Source organism: Brassica rapa, chromosome A09 (genome assembly GCF_000309985.2).
Source record: "Brassica rapa cultivar Chiifu-401-42 chromosome A09, CAAS_Brap_v3.01, whole genome shotgun sequence".
Lineage (NCBI taxonomy): Eukaryota > Viridiplantae > Streptophyta > Magnoliopsida > Brassicales > Brassicaceae > Brassica > Brassica rapa.
The window spans coordinates 27837200-27857115 of record NC_024803.2 but is presented as its reverse complement, the minus strand read 5'-3'; the positions used below and the strand labels follow the sequence as shown (position 1 = coordinate 27857115).

Here is a 19916-nt window from a genome sequence, read left to right as displayed (position 1 = left end):
AAAAAAATCATATGTAAATATGTAGTCCCATTAAAATCGTAAATGAATCATTTATATGTATATGCATTTTATATAAGTTTAAACAAACCATTGTATTATTATTTTTATTCATAATAGAATTATTTTTATATTTTCTTAATACTACAATATATTTTGAAGATATTTAGTAAATTATATCTACAACCATATTTAAATTCTATGAAATGTATTTTATATACACCAAATCATATAATAAAAACCATATTAAAGTCGCATTTCATAATTTTAATTAATGTAAATATGGTAATCTCAAATATATATTTTTTATAAAAAATATATTTTAAATAGAAAAATCTAAAAAAAGGAAACTTTTATAAATTAATAAAATACAATACTCCTAACATTAGTAATTTACAGAGTTTTTTACTGTATCTTTCAATGATATAATTAGCTAAATGAAGATTTTGGTACTAGTTAAATAACTAACATATTATTAAAATTAGTTTCTTATTTCAGATATTGCCATTTACCAACGCGCCAAACACAATACCTGCTCCGAACATGACTTAGCGACGTCGAAGTTTGCTAAATCAGTAAATCTCTTTAATTTTCACTCTCCATGTAGACAAAATAAATGAAAAAAGGAAAGCATTCATAACCTTTGTCAGTGTCACACTCAACTAGAAATTATAATTGACAGGAGTGGTTCAAAGTCACACTTTAATGTTTTTCTTGAAACCCTATGAAATCTAAATTAAATTGTGTGGTTTTGAGTTTTGATTATAGAGCTTTACAAGTTAAACTACTTGTGAAAGTAAATGTATCTAATCTTATAACCATGTCTCTTCCTTTGAAAGGAGATGACTTTAATTCTAGGGTTTTCAACTGAATGTTTGCTTTAACTTACTGCTTTGTCACCTTGCTTATCGGTCTGCGTAGATCGACTAAAAAATAATGTATAGTGCTACGAAGCTGATCAATTGATAAATTTATCATCAGAAATTAATAATTGTTTTAAAAATAAGCTATTTATATTGAGCAATTTTCTCAAATAGATATTTTTAAGTTTTTGTTATAAAAATAGCTTCTAGAGAGAAAAATTATCAAAATAGCCTTTTTTAATTTGAAATTTTAATATATATTTTTTTACTTTTTAAAATTTGAAACTTTATCTTCAAAACCATACCCCTTAACTTTAAAACCTAACTCTAGATTAGTTAATTTTAAAGTATAAATATATTTTTACCCTTTAAAAAAATTATTTTGGTCATTTTCCTTCTTGATTATTATTTTTTTGAAAATAAACTAAAAATGCTATCCTAAAAAAAGTCTCATATATATTTGTCATTGCAGAACTAGTAACATTTTAGCAAAATTATGATATATGTTTCTTTTGTTGACAATTATGATTCATATTAAGCAGTTATTTTCTAAAAGAACTAACAGCTTACATTGTTTTGGTAGTGACAACAATGATGTAGTTCAAAGAACCATTAAAGATTAATTTACTTACGACTGTTGAACATTTGAACTAGCAAATATCGATAAAGAAAACAACAGATTAGAAAAATGATGCACAGTGGTTACATTTTCTTTGAAATTTATCTACCAACTTTCTAATCTGTTGGTAGCTCATGCATTGTTAGAAATGTAGTCACTGACCTTTGCTTTATTAGCTTATCTTAGATGCAATAGGTTTTGATTCTTCAAAAGCAAATGTATCTCATGCATCGTTATTCAGTAATGAAAATTCACATACTTATCAAAAAAAAAAAAATTGATAGGTTAAGTACCAAAAAGATAGATTTTCAACTGATTATTTTCCAATCAATTAAATTTGATCAATGATATTTCAGAAATCTTTCGAAAATCCATTTCTAACAAATATTCAGACATGAATCTTTTTACCAGGACTGTTTTCTTGTCTGTATAACTTTACATTCGGTTCCTGGTGAAACGAAAAGTGAGTAAATGAAACTTTGGCTCCTTTTTTTTTTGTTTGTCACTGACTTTGGCTCCTTAATTTTTAAGATATAGTGTTGTTGACCTATTCTTACGTTCAACATTTAAGGGTTTAAAATAGATGTACAAAAACAAATATACATATAGTTATGAATTTTTTCCAACTTTAAGAACCGCTACAATTTTATTACGAGGCAAAAGCACGCAAATTTTTAATTTAAAAGAAATTGTTAAATGACATAGGGCTTGGGTCATCACAGCCAGAAGAAACGAGGAAGACACGTGACATGCATGACTTCAATGACGCTGTCTCTAACAATCAAAGAACATTGCCATTTTCCACCACGCCTCTTATTCAACTTTTATGTTTTTAGATGCTTTTGATCGTTATGGTCATTAAACATGCAACCATAATATTATAGTTAGTTTAGGTGCATACGTATTACTAAACACACAAACTCGACTAATCCATAATATTAATGTGTCCGGACCGGAAGTTCAAATAATAATTTAAAAAAATCTTCTTTAACGTTTTGTATATTTTTTTGTATTTTTTATATGATATGATAAGATTATTTTTAAATCTGTGAGTACAATGTAGACGCTTATCTTATCGAGGTAAATATAAAGCTAAAGAAAGTGAAGCCTTTTTAAAGAAGTGAGGCTATTGCGTAGAAGGATCAAGGATGTTGACTGTTCACAAATCAAGTGGTTTCCGTTGACTTTGAATCAACACACACCAATAATGCAGCTAAAAAGTAACGAGTATATATATATATTTTTTTTTGTCACAAACGAGTATATATATAAACCTCTTTTAAAGATAATTGATGGAGGTTTTTCTTGTATTAATAAACACAAAATTTTTATACAAAAAGTTCAGGAGAGAGGTAAGTCGGAGACTATTAATTAATTATTCACTTGATGGTTTGTGTATATGCATATAAAATGTATATAATTCGGTATCGCTCACCAAGAAAGTTCTCGTTTGACTAGTGCAAAGATAATGGAAGTAGATGCATAATGTTTGCATTGCTTTATATGTTTGACCTCCATTTTATCTTTATTTTTCAATTTTCTTCTTCAGGACTTATGTACGTAGATGAATAAACTCTTAAGGACACTGACTGTCTAGTTTGGTTAGACAGATAGAGAATTGATGTTGTCTTGACTCTTCAACTATGTATTTGATAGATAACATCATAACACTATACGGTGATGATCATTACTAGTATGACATATCTGCGAAGATGTACGTATGTTTTTCAAACGGGGATTTTTTATATCTTACTTCTACTTTTGAAGTCAATGACATTCATAGCAGTATAGCACCAACCGCCATACTTATTATGTAATATAATCCAAGAAAAAATATTATTAATAGTCTGAACCAAAATGTATGTTTACACGAAAAGTAAATAAGTTAACTAAATCATTATTTTGTTATTTTTATCCTTACATGTACGATGCGTGCGATAATTGTACCTAAACTTCTATGTTTATTAAAAAATAGTAAATCAAAATGCTATCCATTATATAAAAAAATTATAAGTGAATTCATAAAGTTCAAAACTGGAAGAAAAAAGTGCAAAGCATAGTGTGGTAGATAGAACTAGAGATATAAACCACTTTTGTTTCAGTAGCTTTCTAGCTAATTAATTTGAAGTTGAAATTGTCAAACCTTTCTTTTTCACAAATACATATATTTTAGCAATATTTATACTCGTTAAAGTCTTTAAAGATTATGACCATTTTAAACTTTTCAACTTTTCCCTCTTGTGTTCTTTCAATCTTGTTTGATTTCCCATTGTAGAGAAACTATATTTCCAAATTACATACCATTTTTAATATTTCGGTTGGCAAATTTTCTTCTTTTTTCGGGAAAAAACGATTGTTGCAGGGTAGTAAATCAGACACACCTTCGTAATTCGGTTAACATATGTTTAGAAATGTGGACGGACGTTATTAGTTGGTAAAATCATTTTAAACACACTTCAAAAAATACTTAAACCTATTAGCACTTTCCAGAAAAAAACATTTACAACTAGAAGAAAATTAGGAAACATGGTCTTAGTTAAGATGATAATGCCTATAAAGTTTTGCTTAAACATTGAAGCCAAAGCTTGTTTGTTGATACAGAATAATGCGCTTTCGGGTGAACTAAGGCCAAGGTGTCTTGAGGCGTGGAAGGTGCCGTTTACAGAATGCAAGGTAGCTTGACTGCTAAATATTCTAAACGGCAAAATGGTCGACTGGTATGTGTCCATGAAACTAGATTTTAACTAGGAATTCTGAATCGGAAATTTAAAGGTTGTCGCCTTTAAAGCGGTTTAAGATACATAATTAATTAGATTTCATGTGGTATTATACCACGTAACCCCAACTGCACACGAGTGAAGATTACAGTGTAATTTTGTATATAAAAAATAGAAACGTTAGCTTAGCTTAGGCTTAGACAGTATATTCCATACACTATATCTGTATGGAAGCTCAATAATTTACAGGCCCCTTGTTAATGAAAGTATCTATATTGTCCAAAAAGATTTAAATAAGATCTTAACTGAATATTCAAAACTAAAGACCACATATCCAATCAAATAAAGTAAGGTTGAATGGACTTGTACGTATTTATAAGACTTGATCGCCCAAAGTCCACATAAAGCCTAACAACTAAGCTTAAAAGAACCAATTCTCTTCCTCTTCCCCTTCCTCTTCCTTCTCCTCGTCTTCAACTAATGGCTGATCACAAGAACACTTCTTTCGAGGAAACATCTTTCACAAGCTTAACCAATTGCTTACAAAGTTCATTAGTAATGGATTATAACTCACTAGAAAAAGTCTTCAATAATAGTTCCCCTTTCCAACCGATTTCACCGTCCAGTATGGGACAAATAGCGAATTACCCTTACTTAAACCTCAATCCGTATTCTCCAATAGTCCCTTCTTCCTCCAATGAAGCCGACCCTAAAGAAAGCCTCGGAGATAAGATCTCAATGGAGGATAATGAAGGAGACCAACGTGGTGTTGGTGAAAGCTCCAAGCAGTTGTGAGCTTTTTTCTTCTTTCATTTCACCTATCAAATGTGAACTAAGGGTGGATTATAAGTCCAAAAAAAAACAATCCGTCAGACACGCTAAAAATTATTATAGTTGTTTAACCTTTGAAACCCTAGAGACTAATATGCTTTGTGGATGATGAGTATGGTTAGGACAAAACAAGGTAAAGGAAAAGGAGAGAAGAAGGAAAGAGAAGCTAGGGTTGCTTTTATGACCAAAAGCGACATTGATCATCTTGAAGATGGTTATAGATGGAGAAAATACGGACAAAAAGCCGTCAAGGACAGCCCTTATCCAAGGTTCACTTCCTCACTACATCCCAATTTAAATATTTTACTTGTTCATTTATATAGAAGTATATATAAATAATATGAATGCAAGAGTTATGTATGCGTTTTCAGGAGTTACTATAGGTGCACAACGCAAATATGTAACGTGAAGAAACGCGTAGAGAGATCGTTTCAAGATCCCTCGATCGTAATCACAACCTACGAAGGCAAACACAATCATCCGATCCCATCGAGTTTGAGAGGTCCTGTCGTCGCGGAACATCTATTAGGTAACCGTGAAAATGGTCTGCTCCGTAGCTTCCCACGTCACCATCAAGAGTTTCTTATGATGAATCATCCTCCGGTCAATTATCAGTCGGTGGGATCTGTACCGTACGAACATAGTCGTCTTAACTCTAGTAATCTACGAGAAGTTGTTGGCTATGGTCTTCTTCAAGACATTGTTCCTTCAATGCTTTTGAAGCACGAATCTTGAAAGAGACAGAGAGAGAGATATCGAAATACTTATTTGGGTCATATATGTGGTGGGTATATGATGCATTTATGAATACATTTATATAGGTAGATATATTTACTATACATGTATGTGTATATATTTCACAGACAAGACAACCTACTAATTATTTGGACTTTAATTAGTTCAGAAAATAGTTATGCTTCGTGAAGGTGACTGTGTTTTAAAATTCTTGATTAATTTGTCTTTAGATCAAGTCTCTGCCATTTTTGGTTGTTCACTTAGAAAAGCAAACGTTGTTGACTTATTGTTTAAGGAAAAACGTTCAAAAGTTCGTCTTCTGATTTTGCTACAACGACCGACAATATAAATATGATTCGACCAATTTTAAACGATGGTCCACTTACTGACAGAGTGAAAACCCATTGGGTCCTCTTTCACCTTCTCCATTGAGATTGACACCATGTTCTTCCTTGATGATCATGTTTTTCCCGAGGGTACACACTTTAAATTGAACTTTCCCTTTGTATGGACAATCAACTTCCACTATGTTCCCTGCTTCAATACAATGATGTATACGAGTCGAGGTTTTAAATATGATGGGGTACTCTGGGCTCAGACTATCACATCTCTTTGATACGTTTAACCAGTTAAGTAACTTATGTTTCTACAAATCTGGTATCGAAATATATTCCGAGGCAGTATAAAAAAAACATCAAAATGGGCAGATCCAACAAACGATTTTCACAAAACAAAAGAAAACTATAAGAAACATTTGGTGGGAGGAGCTAAAGCTACTCGTCTGCAGTAGCAGAAGAGTGGTGAGGGAACCTAGCCCAGACGTCTTGCCATGTCATCTTCCCCTCCGCGACTGAGCTCACCACAGAGGCTGCCTCCTCCAAGCTAACTCTGACTTGGTCTTTGCTGTCTCTTTCTCTGATCGTCACTGATGTATCCGAGTCCACTGTTATTGCAAATGGCACTCCCAGCTCATCAGTTCTCGCATATCTTTTCCCTATCGATGTACCTGTTCACATCCAACCCACACATATCTTCAGTTAGTTTCGAGATTCTATACAACTTCCAATCTTTTTCAGAACTGATTTTTACTTACCAGTGATGTCAATCTTATGGGAGATTCCAACAGAAGTGAGTTCCTTAGAGATCACTTTGGTTGCTTCCTCGAACTGTTGGTTCTGAACAAGCGGGAAAACCGTGCACTTGATGGGAGCCACAAGAGGAGGGAAACGGAACACGTTCAACTGCTCGTCCCCTGCCTTGCTTGGCCTTGTGCTGAAGCAATGCTCGTACAGACAATATATGATCCGACCAATCCCGAAAGATGGTTCAATCACTGAAGGTGTGAACACCCGCTGGTGCTCTTTCTTCTTCTCCTTTGAGATTGACACCATGTTCTTCTTGATGATCACGTTTTTCTCGAGGGTACACACGTAGAACTCCACTTCCCCTTTTGATTCCAGGCTTGCTTTCATCTCCATAGCTTCTTTCTCATTCATCGCCTACAACACATTTCACGAAACATGTTTCTTCAATAAAAACCAGTACCATGAGGCAAATAAGCTTTTTAGAAAAAATGATGAAGTACTTTTATACTACCTCCAAAGATTCAACTACATTCTTTTGATTTCCTTTGAATGCAAGACCCAGCTCTTTCTTCACAGGATTAATCACAAGTTTCTGAAAGAAAACAGAAACATATTAGCAGCCAAGTTATAGAAACAGAGAGATGGGAAATGTTGACTCGAATAAATATATACCTCTACTTCTTTAGGTTCTGCATACTTCTCTTCAGCCACAAGAGCAACGCCACTTTTTTCCTGACATACAGCAATGTGTCAACATAACAATCTACCTTAGTAAGTTTAAATAGCTGACAAACGAGACAATCCTAAAGGAAGTTAGAGGTACCGAGTGAGCACGTAGGTCGTAGGCAGACCTATCTGCAATCCCAACACATTCAATCCATCCATAAGAGCTCTCAATTTCAGCATCCCAGCAGTCTGCTGCATAGTGGGCCATTTCATTTGCTAGATGTTGGCGGAAACGCAGACGTTCCTTGTCTATGCCAAGGCGGGTAAGGAACAGATAAACTCTCCCAATGAAATAACCTAAAGTTTCGTTGTTCACAGTTCCCTATTCAAATACAGTTTCAGACATCAATGAGAAATTCTTAAAACAGGGATCTGTGTGAGCGCATTATAGAATTACAAATTCTAACCTTAGCAACAGCTTCGCCAATGCAAAGCTTCTTCGCAGATTGGCCGGACATCTGTTCTTCTCTTGGAAACATGAGGAACTCCAACTTTGATACATCAGGGAATTTAGGATGCGACTTATTCTCAGGATCAACAAAGTGCTCAATTTCTGCCAGAGTGAATTCACGAACTCTTAGAAGACCTTGACGAGGAGATATCTGCGAGTAAAATATGCTACTTACTGAAACCGATACATCATTGAGAAACAGAGAGTCCAGATTGAGGTCAAAACATCCAATTATATCAAGCAAAGCAGTAATAATCACCTCATTTCTAAAGGCTTGACCAATTTGAGCAGCAGCAAAGGGAAGTTTTCTCCCATTGTAATAATACAAGTCCTTAAAGTTCACAAATATGCCTTGTGCCGTTTCAGGACGCATGTAACTGAGACACAACAACAGAACTGGTTAAACAAAACACCACTCAGTAAAGAAGGAAGTTCATGAACAATCATAAAATGAGGAACACTCACCCAGGAATCAAACCAGATGGGCCGATGGATGTCTGAAACATCAAGTTAAACGGGTAAGGATCAGAGAGAGGGTTCTTGGTGTCGGGAGCAGTGATCCCATACTCTTTAAGCTTGGCACCAAGCTCTTCAGGGGAATAATCTTCCATAACAGCAAGAACATCCTTAAATTCAGCAGCTTTGTCAGCAGAGATGGTGAGATCTTTCTCCACCTTATCAGTACAATAGTCCTTGAGCAAATGATCCGCACGGTAACAAGTTCCAGTTTTCTCATCCTTGACCATAAGATCAGTGAACTTATCCACATGACCAGATGCCTTGAGTACAACCTCTGGTGTCACGCATGGACAATCTACTTCAAGCATGTTCTCCTCCAGAATGAAATGCTACAAACAAAAACAAGATCAACATCCATATAAGAATAAAGCTATCACATACTCAATCGGGTTTTGGTTCGGTTCACATTAACCGATCAGTTAGATTTGAAAATTAAATCGGTTTTGGTTCGGTACGCCTTAACCGATCAGTTAGATTTGACAATTCAATCGTTTTTGGTTCAGTTCGCATTAACCGATCAGTTAGATTTGAAAATTAAATCGGTTTTGGTTCGATACACATAACCGATTCGGTACGCATAAAACGGATCAGTTAGATTTGAAAATTCAATCGTTTTTTAGTTCGGTATTCCTAAACCGACCGGTTTGATAAATGCGGATTTGAGAGTCTTTACCTGACGCCAGAAGCTGAGGACATTGGATTTGACGGCGCAGCCAGGAGGGCCGTAATCGAACAGCCCAGCAACGCCACGGTAGATCTTGAAGGAAGGAATGTAGAACAAGCGACGCTCTAGCGTGTTGACGACGGCTTGTCGGAAAGCCTCGCGGTTGAGGGAGCCGTTTCCGGAGCTTGTGATGATTGATTGGAGCTGCTTCTCGACGGTGGATTTCTCGAGCTTGAGTTTGTTGAGGAGGTCGATTGCGGCGTCGATCTCAGGCTTCGCTGCGCGGGAGGCCTTGAGAGCGCGTACGGCGTTACCCTGGGATTCGACGGAGGAGGATTTCTCGGAGAGAGAGTGGCGGAGAGATTGCTCCATTGGGAATATGGATAGAGGTGAAGCGTGAGACAAAAAGCAGAGAAGGCGTATGCAGTAGAGTATAGCCTAGGAGGGTTTATGAAAGATGAGATAACCTTTGGACTTAGGCCATGTACATCAGTGAACCCCATGGGAGGGTTCACAAAGCATTTTTTATTATTTTTTTTTTCTGTTTGAATTTTGTTAAAAAAAAAAAAAAAATTAATCGGACCAATCGTGGGCCGCCACGCGCCGTGGAACCTGTGCTACAGTGTTGACCCGGGTTCAGTGCAGTGAACTTGCAAAAGACAGGTTCACCTCTTTTACTTATTTTAATATTTTTTTTTTCGAAAACCATGTGAAATGCCCTTAGCAAGCTGGTTTGTTTCGGATCCACTCAATTTTTTTTGGGGCTTCTTCACAATTGATTTAAAATCTATTACTATTAGGTATTAATATGAACTTAGGTGGTTTTTGGTTCCTTTGGACTTAGCAAGCTGGTTTGATATATGAACCAGTCAGGTATTTTTCAAAATTAGTTTCGGTTTTGGTTTTCCTCAAAAAAAAAGCAAGTTTCCGTTTTGGTTCGATTCTTTCTAATTTTGATTTAATTCTGAAAAAAAGTATTGAAAACTGGCTAACATTTAAAAAAAAATCAAATCATGTTAAGGTCCGATATACTTATGGTTTTCAGATAATTTTAGATGATCTTAAATCAATTAAATGAAAATATCGGATGATACAAGTTTTTAAATAAAATATTAGATAATAACATGGATCAGATTAAAATATTATATAATTTGAATAATTTCACATGGTTCAGTTTCAAGTAATTCAAATATTTTATCATATTATATATCAGCAGATATAATTTCCACTTTATAATTTAAATTAGATATGTAATTATTTTAAAATTGAATATATTAACTAGAGCAATTCCCCTAAATAGACCATTTTCAAGTTTTTATTACAAAAATAGACCATAAGGAGGAAAATGACCAAAATGATTCATTTAATAGGTAAAAAACCTTTATATCCTAGATATATAAATACAAATAAGTAAAAGATTAAATTAAAAATAACTTTTTTATAGTTTCACATATATGTTTTCAAATTCGTTTTTTTATAAATTTCTTTTTTTTTGAAATTTTTATTTTATTTCTTTTTTGAAATTTTCTTTTTGTAATTCGAAATACTTTTTGAAATTATTTTTCAAATTTTTATTTTCAAAATTTTAATATTTGTTTTTAATTTTATAAAAATTTTAAAACTTAATCTTAAATCATCATCCCTTAATTCTAAGTAGGAGGGTTATTGGTTGTTGTATTTTAATGGATTGAAAAATCCGAACTAAATCTAGTGTTATTGGTTTTGTGATTTTCAAATATGTATTAAAATTAGGTGTTATTGGTTTAACGATTTATAAATTTTATATCAAATCAAGTGTTATTCAATCGTACGGATTTACGAATATATTTGATTTTATAATGGATTTGTTTGGATTTTCTAGCTAAAAATACAAAGACTCAAATCCGAGAGAAAACCTCCCGATTTGCATATTTTACTTGGATTTATAAATACTATATGAATTATTAAATCAATCAAAATGTTATCCTATGGTATTTATCTATTAACTATATATAAATTATATTTCAAATATTCTGGGATACTCATTCGATGGTTTGGGTTTAATTTAGTTTCAGCGTTTTGGATAATAGGAAAACAAAAATTATTTGAATTCTTAGAGCACCTTTAACCAAAATGGGTTTCTGCATGAAATAAGGGTGTGGGTCCCATGTTTTTTTTTTTAAATCGGTCACCAAAGTTGCCAATTACGGATCGCTCTTGACTAGTTTGTTACACTATTTTGCAGGCTCCACGACACGTGGCGGGCCACGATTGGTTCCGTTTTATATTTTTTTAAATCAGATAAAACAAAAAAAAAATTAGAAACCCGAAATGGGTTTCACCCAATAATCATGCTCTTATGAGTTCAAAACTAATTTTTATTCGGTTCGTTTCTTTGAATTTCAGATAAATACTAAAAGGCTTAATTACTATAGTGGAGTGTTGTAGTTAATCTTTTTGTGTTATAAAGGGATAATATGACCTAAATCGATTCAAAACTACTTTTTTTTACTGGCTTTCATATTGAAATAAAATGAAAAAACAGAGTTTACAAAGATGAACCAAGGAAGAAGAAACAAAGAAGCAAAGTAACTGGAATGCAAAAGGGAAAATGAACACAAGACTCCGAATTGATTCTACCCGAGACGGGGATAACAGTGACACACAAGATATGCAAATCGAATAAAATAGGTACGACATACAACTGATCAGCTAGAGAATGGTTTGACTGCACAGACAAGTCACGGTAGCAACTCCGGGTCTTACATCCTAAAAGCTATCTGGTTGCTGTTAATCCAGGGAGGAGCTGGAGCATCCTCACTCACATTAACACTTGAAGTGCCACTGACAATTATGCACAAAGAAAGACGGACCTGAGGTACCAGGTGCATTGAAGCCTATTGAGATTCGAACCTGCACAAAGAAGGAAACATGCAACCCCACCACCATTTAACAAGTGCAAAACAATGGAGCTGGCATGAGTTACCCGAACAATTGGAGCCACCGGCGGACACACTGCAATCAGAGACAACCCGACCACTTGCTTCCGACGCCAATTGCCCAGAATTCGAGAACCGAAGAAGGGTCCAAGATGTGACTGTGAAAAACTACTTTGATGGCTAAACAGAGAAAGCTCCAGAGAATGAAGACCATGAACCAAACAATCTCTGAGAAAGTCGTCGCTTTCCAAAGAGAGAGTTGACAACAAAGCTCGGGTAGAGGGCAAATGAAGGAATGGAGGATGCTCAGCAACAATACAACATAGCCATAGACGACTAAACGTATCTGCAGCTTTACAAACCTTCACGCGAAGAGCTCAGAAAACAATCACCCCAGAGCGTCGTGCATATCGGAGGCCCAAGGTCAGAGAAGAAGGAGCTAAAAAAAGAAAAGAGGAAGAGAGGAAAGGAGAGCCTCCGGCACCGGCTAGAGATTTCCGGTCACCGAAGCAAACTGGTTACTGCTTTGATTTGTTTTTAGATCAGGGAGAGAAAGAGATAAGGTCTTAGACCATCTTTAACCCTATAACCCCATATGGGTTTCTTAATGATTTTTTAATTAATTAAATAAACTTTAATTGTACTTAAGAACTGTAGTTAAGAAACTTTTAAAATGTGTGCTCCAGTGGTAGTTTCTTAATTAGGGGTTCTTAAAAAAAATTAAATTGTGTTGTTAAGCTTGTGTTGCAAGCAATTGGAGTTTCTGATGCCTCCAAGTAATATATATATATATATATATATATAATACAGGAGAGGTGGAAGCTGAGGCTGAAAACAATAGAAGATGGCTTGAAGGGTACAAACACGTTTTCTATCTGTCAAACGACTACAAAGACTGTAAAAACTGGCAAGATTTTAGGATTCTTGACGAGTGGCGGTGGAGGATCAAAGAAAAGGTCTAGTTCTCAGCCACGACGCTCAGTTACAGGAAGAATCCATGCTATGAATCAGCCGATCAACAGTGCTGCAGAGACTGATGGAAAAGAGAACTCAAAGATTTCAGCAAACGGATTATCTGATCATGATGCTAAAGAAGAAGATATGGTTTCAGGGTTTTTGTATGACAGGCTTCAGAAGGAACCATATAGAAGAAAAAAATAAAAGGCATGTCTATTTACATGGTACTCAGTGTAAGGTGATGTTGCCTGCTGTGTAGAAGCGCAAGCCGTGTGAGGATGAAACGAGTTTGATACCTTTGTAAATCTTGTGAGAGCATCGGCATGGTTTAGGAACAGAGAGGGGTTTGATGGAACAAGCCTTCTCTAGGTCAGGAATTGCGTGTAGGTGAGAAGGAAGATCGATGTTGAATTGTGACAGCTTTGATCACTTTGGATCTACTCCTATGTCCAGTATGGCACATGATACCAACGGTAGCACCTGCATGACAGATGATGATGTGTTAGAGACCTGTATAAGGGAGAGAACTAGTTTTCCAGTACGTACCAGAGATACGGTCGGCTGAGGAAGAGAGAAGAGAGGCGGTGAGGATGACGGAGGAGAGTTTGATGTCTTAGCCTGTGCCACAGCACCCTCAAGCATGAAGACAAGACTTGCAGATCTACTTGCTTCAACAACTCTTCTTGCGTCTGTTTCTTCCTCAAAGCCGAGAAAGCCTTCTCCTTTCCATGTTCCCGGATTAAGTCTCTTGCTCCTTCCTTCTCAGCTTCAATTACTTTCTCAACCTAATTTACAAAAACTTATGAAGGTGGGTTAAAATGGAATAAGCCAAGAACTCAAAAGCTTGAGCCTTTTGTTGTCATCAGTACTAAATAACAATCAAAACCATTTATAACAACAGAGGCTTATTCTATCGAATGAAACAAAAGTACAATCACAGTTCATATAGAAAGGAGATAAGATTGGATCAAACAATACCTTTGTTTCAACTTTGGAGGTGCGAAGGAGAGCTTGGAGGTGCAAAGGAAAGCCAATTGAACAAACAATACGTTTGTTTCAACCTTGGAGGTGCGTAGGAGAGAACGACAGCCATCGTCGTCTTGCGTCTTGCGGAGACAACGAGGGAAGCGGCGGAGAAGCCGAGAGAAACCAAAGAAAAGAAAAAGAGAAAAGAAAAATAGAAAAATATATGCTTTGCCTTTCGTTAGCTGACACGTGGAGGAAAAACCCCTTTAGTTATCGATCACAAAAATCCTTTCTTAAGGATCGATAACTCCCCTTTTATTTAGTTTTCATTTAATTAAATACCCAATTAACTTTAAAACCCCACTTAAAATCCCCCGTTAAAGATGCTCTTAGGTCTTATTTACAAAATTTTCCCAAATCGATTCAAAACTACTACTTGTAAGAAATAAAACAATTGAAATGATTATTGTGAAAAAATGAAATCATATGTATATGTCTCGATAATTTTTATTTTATTGAATGAAAAATAAGAGTATTACAGTCTATGTTATTGATAATTCATGGTGCATGGATAGTTTTTATTTTATTGAATGAACATTAAGAGAATTCCATAGTAGTTCTCAAAAACAAACCAAAAAGTTATTTAAACTGAAACTATTATTTAGGTGATGATTGTTTACATGGTTTTTGGATTTTAGTTTTTATTTTTTAGATTTGGTTTTTACATTTTAGTTTCTGATTTTTGAATTTTGATTTTGCTATATATTTTAATTTTTCAAAAAAACTTGAATGGTGATTCTAGATTTTGCTTTTTGGTTTTTAATTAATTTTTTTAAAATATATTGGAATCTAAAGTTTGATAACTAATTATTTAATTTTAAAGTTATTTTTTATTTTTAAGAACTTCACTCATAAGTTAATTTTCTTTTAAACAAACTTAAAATTACTAAAATAAATATCATTTTAAATAAGTAATACCAATAGAACTCTTAACAAATATGCAAAATTTACATAAACTAATTAACCAAATTTTAAATTTATTTTATCCAAATGCCTAAAGCACAGAAATTTAATAAAATGTTTTATTCTTGAAATAATACGAACAGTTTATTTTAATTCATGTTTGAACTTTGAAAACATAGCTTTGTACTGTCATAGAAGAATTTTTTCAAAAATAATATCTAATTATAAAAAATATATATAACTAAAGTTTATGAATTCTTACATAAGTGTTAAACTATAGGTTAATACACAAGATTCTTGCATTTCAACCCTTCCAATCATATCTAGAAACGTTACCAAAAAAAGCAAAAAATGTTGTTGGTTTTCGTTTTCGTTTTCTTTTGTCTTTCGGATACTGTGGTCTCATGTGATAAAGCATATATAGAGAGGTCAAAAGAATCAAAACAAATAAGATATGCTATGATTGTTTTTTCTTGATAATGTTGATTATTAGCGGTGATCTCATGAAAAGTGTGGCCTTGGATCAGTGTTACTCTAGATTTAGCACTTGATAATATTTCGATAAAAGTCTTCAATAACTTTATGGCGTTATGACGACGCTTTGAACATTATTTACTGCAGCTAATCTTGATATATAATTCGTCTTTTCTAGTTCGCGCACGCCTTCCATATATACATGCTGCATCGCACCACTGGTCGACGGATCAATTTGAAGATGTGACACAATTCGTCTTCCAAGTCGTACGTCTTCCAAGTCGTACGTGTTCCAAGTCGTACGTGTTCCCGTAATTTGAAGATGGAACACAACTATGTGCTATGTAACAAAAAAAAATTATTTGCAATAGATAATGAAAAACTAAAAAGTGGAAGCAAACAAGAAATTTAAGCAAAATCGGTGAACACTGAGCTAAAGTAAGTGAACCCACGGGACTCATGATCCCACCTAAACCTCCCCAAAATGTCGAGATACTAAGACAAGAAAATGTATGTGTCACTCTTCTTTAGGAAGGGCTATATAAACCGTAGATGGACACAAGGTTCCATACAACACAACACATACATCAACATATTAACTATGAAGCTTCTTGGGCTCGCTTTAGTTTTTCTGTTAGCTTCTGCGAGTTGCAAAGCTGACGAAGAAATTACTTGTGAAGAGAACAATCCATTCACATGTAGTAACACTGATATTTTAAGCAGTAAGAACTTCGGAAAAGACTTCATCTTCGGTGTTGCATCTTCTGCTTACCAGGCATGTAACAAATGTTGACATACCATACTTTTTGACGTATAGAAAACACTATTCAAAAATGATAATATCTAACTTTGCATGGTTGTTTCTTTTCATTTCAGATCGAAGGAGGGAGAGGTCGTGGTGTTAACATTTGGGATGGCTTCAGTCACCGATACCCAGGTATGTCGTTTGCACGGTGACATCTATATATATATCATATATGACAGGAATGTTGGTTATAAGTACTCATATTAATGTATTTGTAATTACTATCAGAGAAATCAGGGTCAGATTTGAAGAATGGAGACACTACTTGTGAGTCATATACGAGATGGCAGGTTAATTCTTCAGTACATTTGTAGATACTCATGACTGAACTATGTATACAAACTACGTGCCGATTGAGATGCAATCAAAATATGAAACTGCAGAAAGATGTAGACGTTATGGGCGAACTAAATGCTACTGGCTACAGATTTTCCTTTGCGTGGTCGAGAATCATTCCAAGTACGTACAGATTATCGATCAGTACATGTATATATATAGTTGGACGTGTTTTAAATGTACGATTTATATATACATGAGCAGAAGGAAAGGTGAGTAGGGGAGTGAACCAAGGAGGTCTTGATTACTACCACAAACTCATAGACGCCCTCCTCGAAAAGAATATAACTCCTTTCGTTACCCTCTTTCACTGGGACCTTCCTCAAACACTCCAAGATGAGTACGAAGGTTTCTTGGACCGCCAGATCATGTATGTTTATATTTGTGACATGCTTCTTATATTATTAATAAGAGAAGAAAAAGATGGTTAATTTTAGTTACATGCATTACTGAAATGATTCTATATTAATATGCACAGACAAGATTTCAAAGATTATGCCGATCTATGTTTCAAAGAATTTGGTGGAAAGGTAAAGCACTGGATCACGATCAACCAGCTATACACAGTCCCTACGAGAGGCTATGCAGTCGGAACAGATGCACCCGGTCGATGTTCTCCTATGGTTGATACTAAGCACAGGTGTTACGGCGGAAATTCTTCAACAGAACCCTATATCGTTGCACATAACCAGCTTCTTGCTCATGCCACGGTCGTCGATCTTTACAGGACCAAATATAAGGTGAATGCTGTCTCCATATGTGAAAATTAAGGTGGTGTCTAACATATCTGATTCTAATGTAAATATCACGTGACCAACAGTTCCAAAAAGGGAAGATTGGACCTGTGATGATAACAAGATGGTTTCTTCCATTTGATGAGTCTGATCCGGCCTCCATAGAAGCAGCTGAGAGGATGAACCAATTCTTCCATGGATGGTATATATATATATTACCAAAAATGTAACAGTATCTACTGTATTTGTATGTATGTATAATGGAAAAATATACATGGATCAGGTACATGGAGCCGCTAACAAAGGGTAGATACCCAGACATCATGAGGCAGATTGTGGGTAGTAGGCTTCCCAACTTTACCGAGGAAGAAGCCCAACTCGTTGCCGGTTCATATGATTTTCTTGGTCTCAACTATTACGTCACTCAGTACGCCCAGCCGAAACCTAACCCATATCCTTCAGAGACACACACTGCCATGATGGACGCTGGTGTAAAGCTCACATGTAAGTACCACACAATATTACTACTTAGTTACGACCTTTCTATATATTTTTTTTCTTCTTTTTGTTAACATACTTTGTGAGAGTATCAATTATTTCATCCTTGTGTTTACAGATGATAATTCGCGTGGTGAATTTCTTGGTCCACTGGTATATATGAATGAACCACCCCTATGATATCTCTTTCATTTTTTATTCTATTTGCAATATATAGAACACCACTGATTATGTTCTCGTGATTGATATGTATATTTGTTTGCTTCCCTTGCTCAGTTCGTTGAAGACAAAGATAACGGAAACAGCTATTACTATCCAAAAGGAATTTATTACGTGATGGACTACTTCAAAACCAACTACGGCAACCCTTTAATCTATGTCACCGAGAACGGTGAGTTCTACATACTACTACTCCTCTATTTTCATTTATACCACGCATAATATTATGTAACCACAAAAGTAGACCGATATTCAATCTACCGCAGGGTGAATAGTAATGAAAATAATTGTAAAAGTTATTTTACAATTATTGTATTTTCGAAATTGGTCCAAGAAACTAACTTACAAATATTGTGTAATATTTTTCATGCAATGGCGGCTTAATTAGGATTTAGTACGCCCAGTTCAGAAAACCGTGAGCAGGCTATTGCGGATTACAAGCGAATTGATTATCTCTGCAGTCATCTATGTTTTCTCCGTAAGGTCATCAAGTAAGTAATGCTACTATATGGATGCTTTTCTTCCAATGTTTATCAACTTCTTCTCTTTTTGGTAATATATATATATATATATATATATATATATATATATATATATATATATATGATTGTTCTTGTTTTCAGGGAGAAGGGTGTCAACGTGAGAGGTTATTTTGCATGGGCTCTTGGAGACAATTACGAATTCTGTAAAGGCTTTACCGTCAGATTTGGACTCAGTTACGTTAATTGGGACGATCTCGATGATAGAAACCTCAAAGAATCTGGCAAATGGTACCAGAGATTCATTAACGGGACAGTCAAGAACCTTGCCAAACAAGATTTCCTCCGCTCAAGCCTCTCTTCCCAGAGTCAGAAGAAGAGGCTGTCTGATGCATGAAACACTTCCCCCCCTTCAAGATCATCTCCATGTCTCTCACTCTTTATACTTGCTCAACCGATAAAGAGCTTCTTCTACCTATAGTAATGTACTAAATAAATATTCTCAATAAAAAGATGATCAGTTACTAATGAATAAAAAATTTATCTACCACTACATTATGTCAAGTCAAGAAGATCGAGAGAGGGAGACAGAGGGAAATAACACAATTTAAACCAAAAACGTCACCCATACAAAATAAAAAAAAAAATACACGGTTTATGCGAGAAACTTAAGAGCAACCTTATGGTTGATACTAAATTTAGATATCTCAAACCAAAAATATTGTTAGTTTAATCTGTTTTTACCTAAAGTTCAATTTTATTTTTTATTTTTTAAGTCAATCTAATTGGTGAAAGACAATATGCGGCCATATGAGATTTGTTAAAAACTTAAAATCGTGTTAAAAGTTCTCGCATGCGAACCTGCTTCTCTTCTCTTTCGTGTTTTTTGTATTTTTGAATTTTTTTAATCTAAGATACTCTATCTAAAACGTATCCATTTTGTTTATCAATGTTATCAAGGTCTTATTTTTTTCGAGATTCCACATTGATATGTAAGACCATCCACTACAAGAAAACACGCCGAATTCCGACGGAGATTCCGACGGACGTCACAGGCGTCGGACAATTTAGACGAAATTCTGACCGATTTCCGACGAAAACAAAAAATCTGAAGTCGTCGGAATTCCGTCGGCTAATTCCGACGAACTTCCGAGAAAACAAGGGTCGTCGGAATATTCCGACGACTTTTCGACGACATCCGATAAACAATATAACCGTTGTAGTCGTCGAAAAGTCGTCGGAATATCCGACGATTTTGGCCATCAGAATCCCCCTGTTTTCTTGTAGTGATCTCAACTCTATTTTATTTTTCACTTTTTTGCTTCATTTTGAAAGAACTTTTGTTCCAATTCTACCTCAT

At 34.9% G+C, this 19916-nt stretch overlaps 3 protein-coding genes and 1 pseudogene across 4 annotated transcripts; 2 read left to right on the top strand and 2 right to left on the bottom strand.

The window, feature by feature from the left end:
- Positions 1–4662: 4662 nt before the first annotated feature.
- LOC103840455 (WRKY transcription factor 71) lies at positions 4663–6080 on the top strand. Its single transcript, XM_009116962.3, has 3 exons — positions 4663–4987; positions 5150–5296; positions 5399–6080. The coding sequence occupies exons 1-3, from the start codon at positions 4677–4679 to the stop codon at positions 5760–5762; spliced, it is 822 nt and encodes a 273-aa protein (XP_009115210.1). The 5' UTR covers positions 4663–4676; the 3' UTR covers positions 5763–6080.
- A 271-nt stretch (positions 6081–6351) lies between these two features.
- On the bottom strand, positions 6352–10085 carry LOC103840454 (glycine--tRNA ligase, mitochondrial 1). 2 transcript variants are annotated; one of them, XM_033281357.1, is made up of 10 exons: positions 9927–10085; positions 9217–9681; positions 8490–8872; positions 8284–8401; positions 7981–8175; positions 7671–7895; positions 7520–7579; positions 7359–7439; positions 6856–7261; positions 6352–6768 (listed from the first exon to the last, which is right to left on the bottom strand). In XM_033281357.1, exons 2-10 carry the CDS (start codon positions 9577–9579, stop codon positions 6536–6538), a joined length of 2064 nt encoding a protein of 687 aa, XP_033137248.1. In that variant the 5' UTR covers positions 9580–9681; positions 9927–10085; the 3' UTR covers positions 6352–6535. The 2 variants fall into 2 exon arrangements, with proteins under 2 accessions (XP_033137248.1, XP_009115209.2); XM_009116961.3 differs by lacking the exon at positions 9927–10085 and having other exon boundaries at positions 9217–9686.
- Positions 10086–12941: 2856 nt separating this feature from the next.
- Positions 12942–14175, bottom strand: LOC103840535 (annotated as a pseudogene).
- Positions 14176–16008: 1833 nt separating this feature from the next.
- On the top strand, positions 16009–19109 carry LOC103840452 (myrosinase). The gene is made up of 12 exons (XM_033281369.1): positions 16009–16260; positions 16362–16422; positions 16519–16580; positions 16674–16749; positions 16831–16996; positions 17105–17366; positions 17447–17562; positions 17644–17864; positions 17977–18011; positions 18135–18249; positions 18466–18568; positions 18701–19109. The coding sequence occupies exons 1-12, from the start codon at positions 16087–16089 to the stop codon at positions 18951–18953; spliced, it is 1644 nt and encodes a 547-aa protein (XP_033137260.1). The 5' UTR covers positions 16009–16086; the 3' UTR covers positions 18954–19109.
- The last annotated feature ends 807 nt before the right edge of the window (positions 19110–19916 follow it).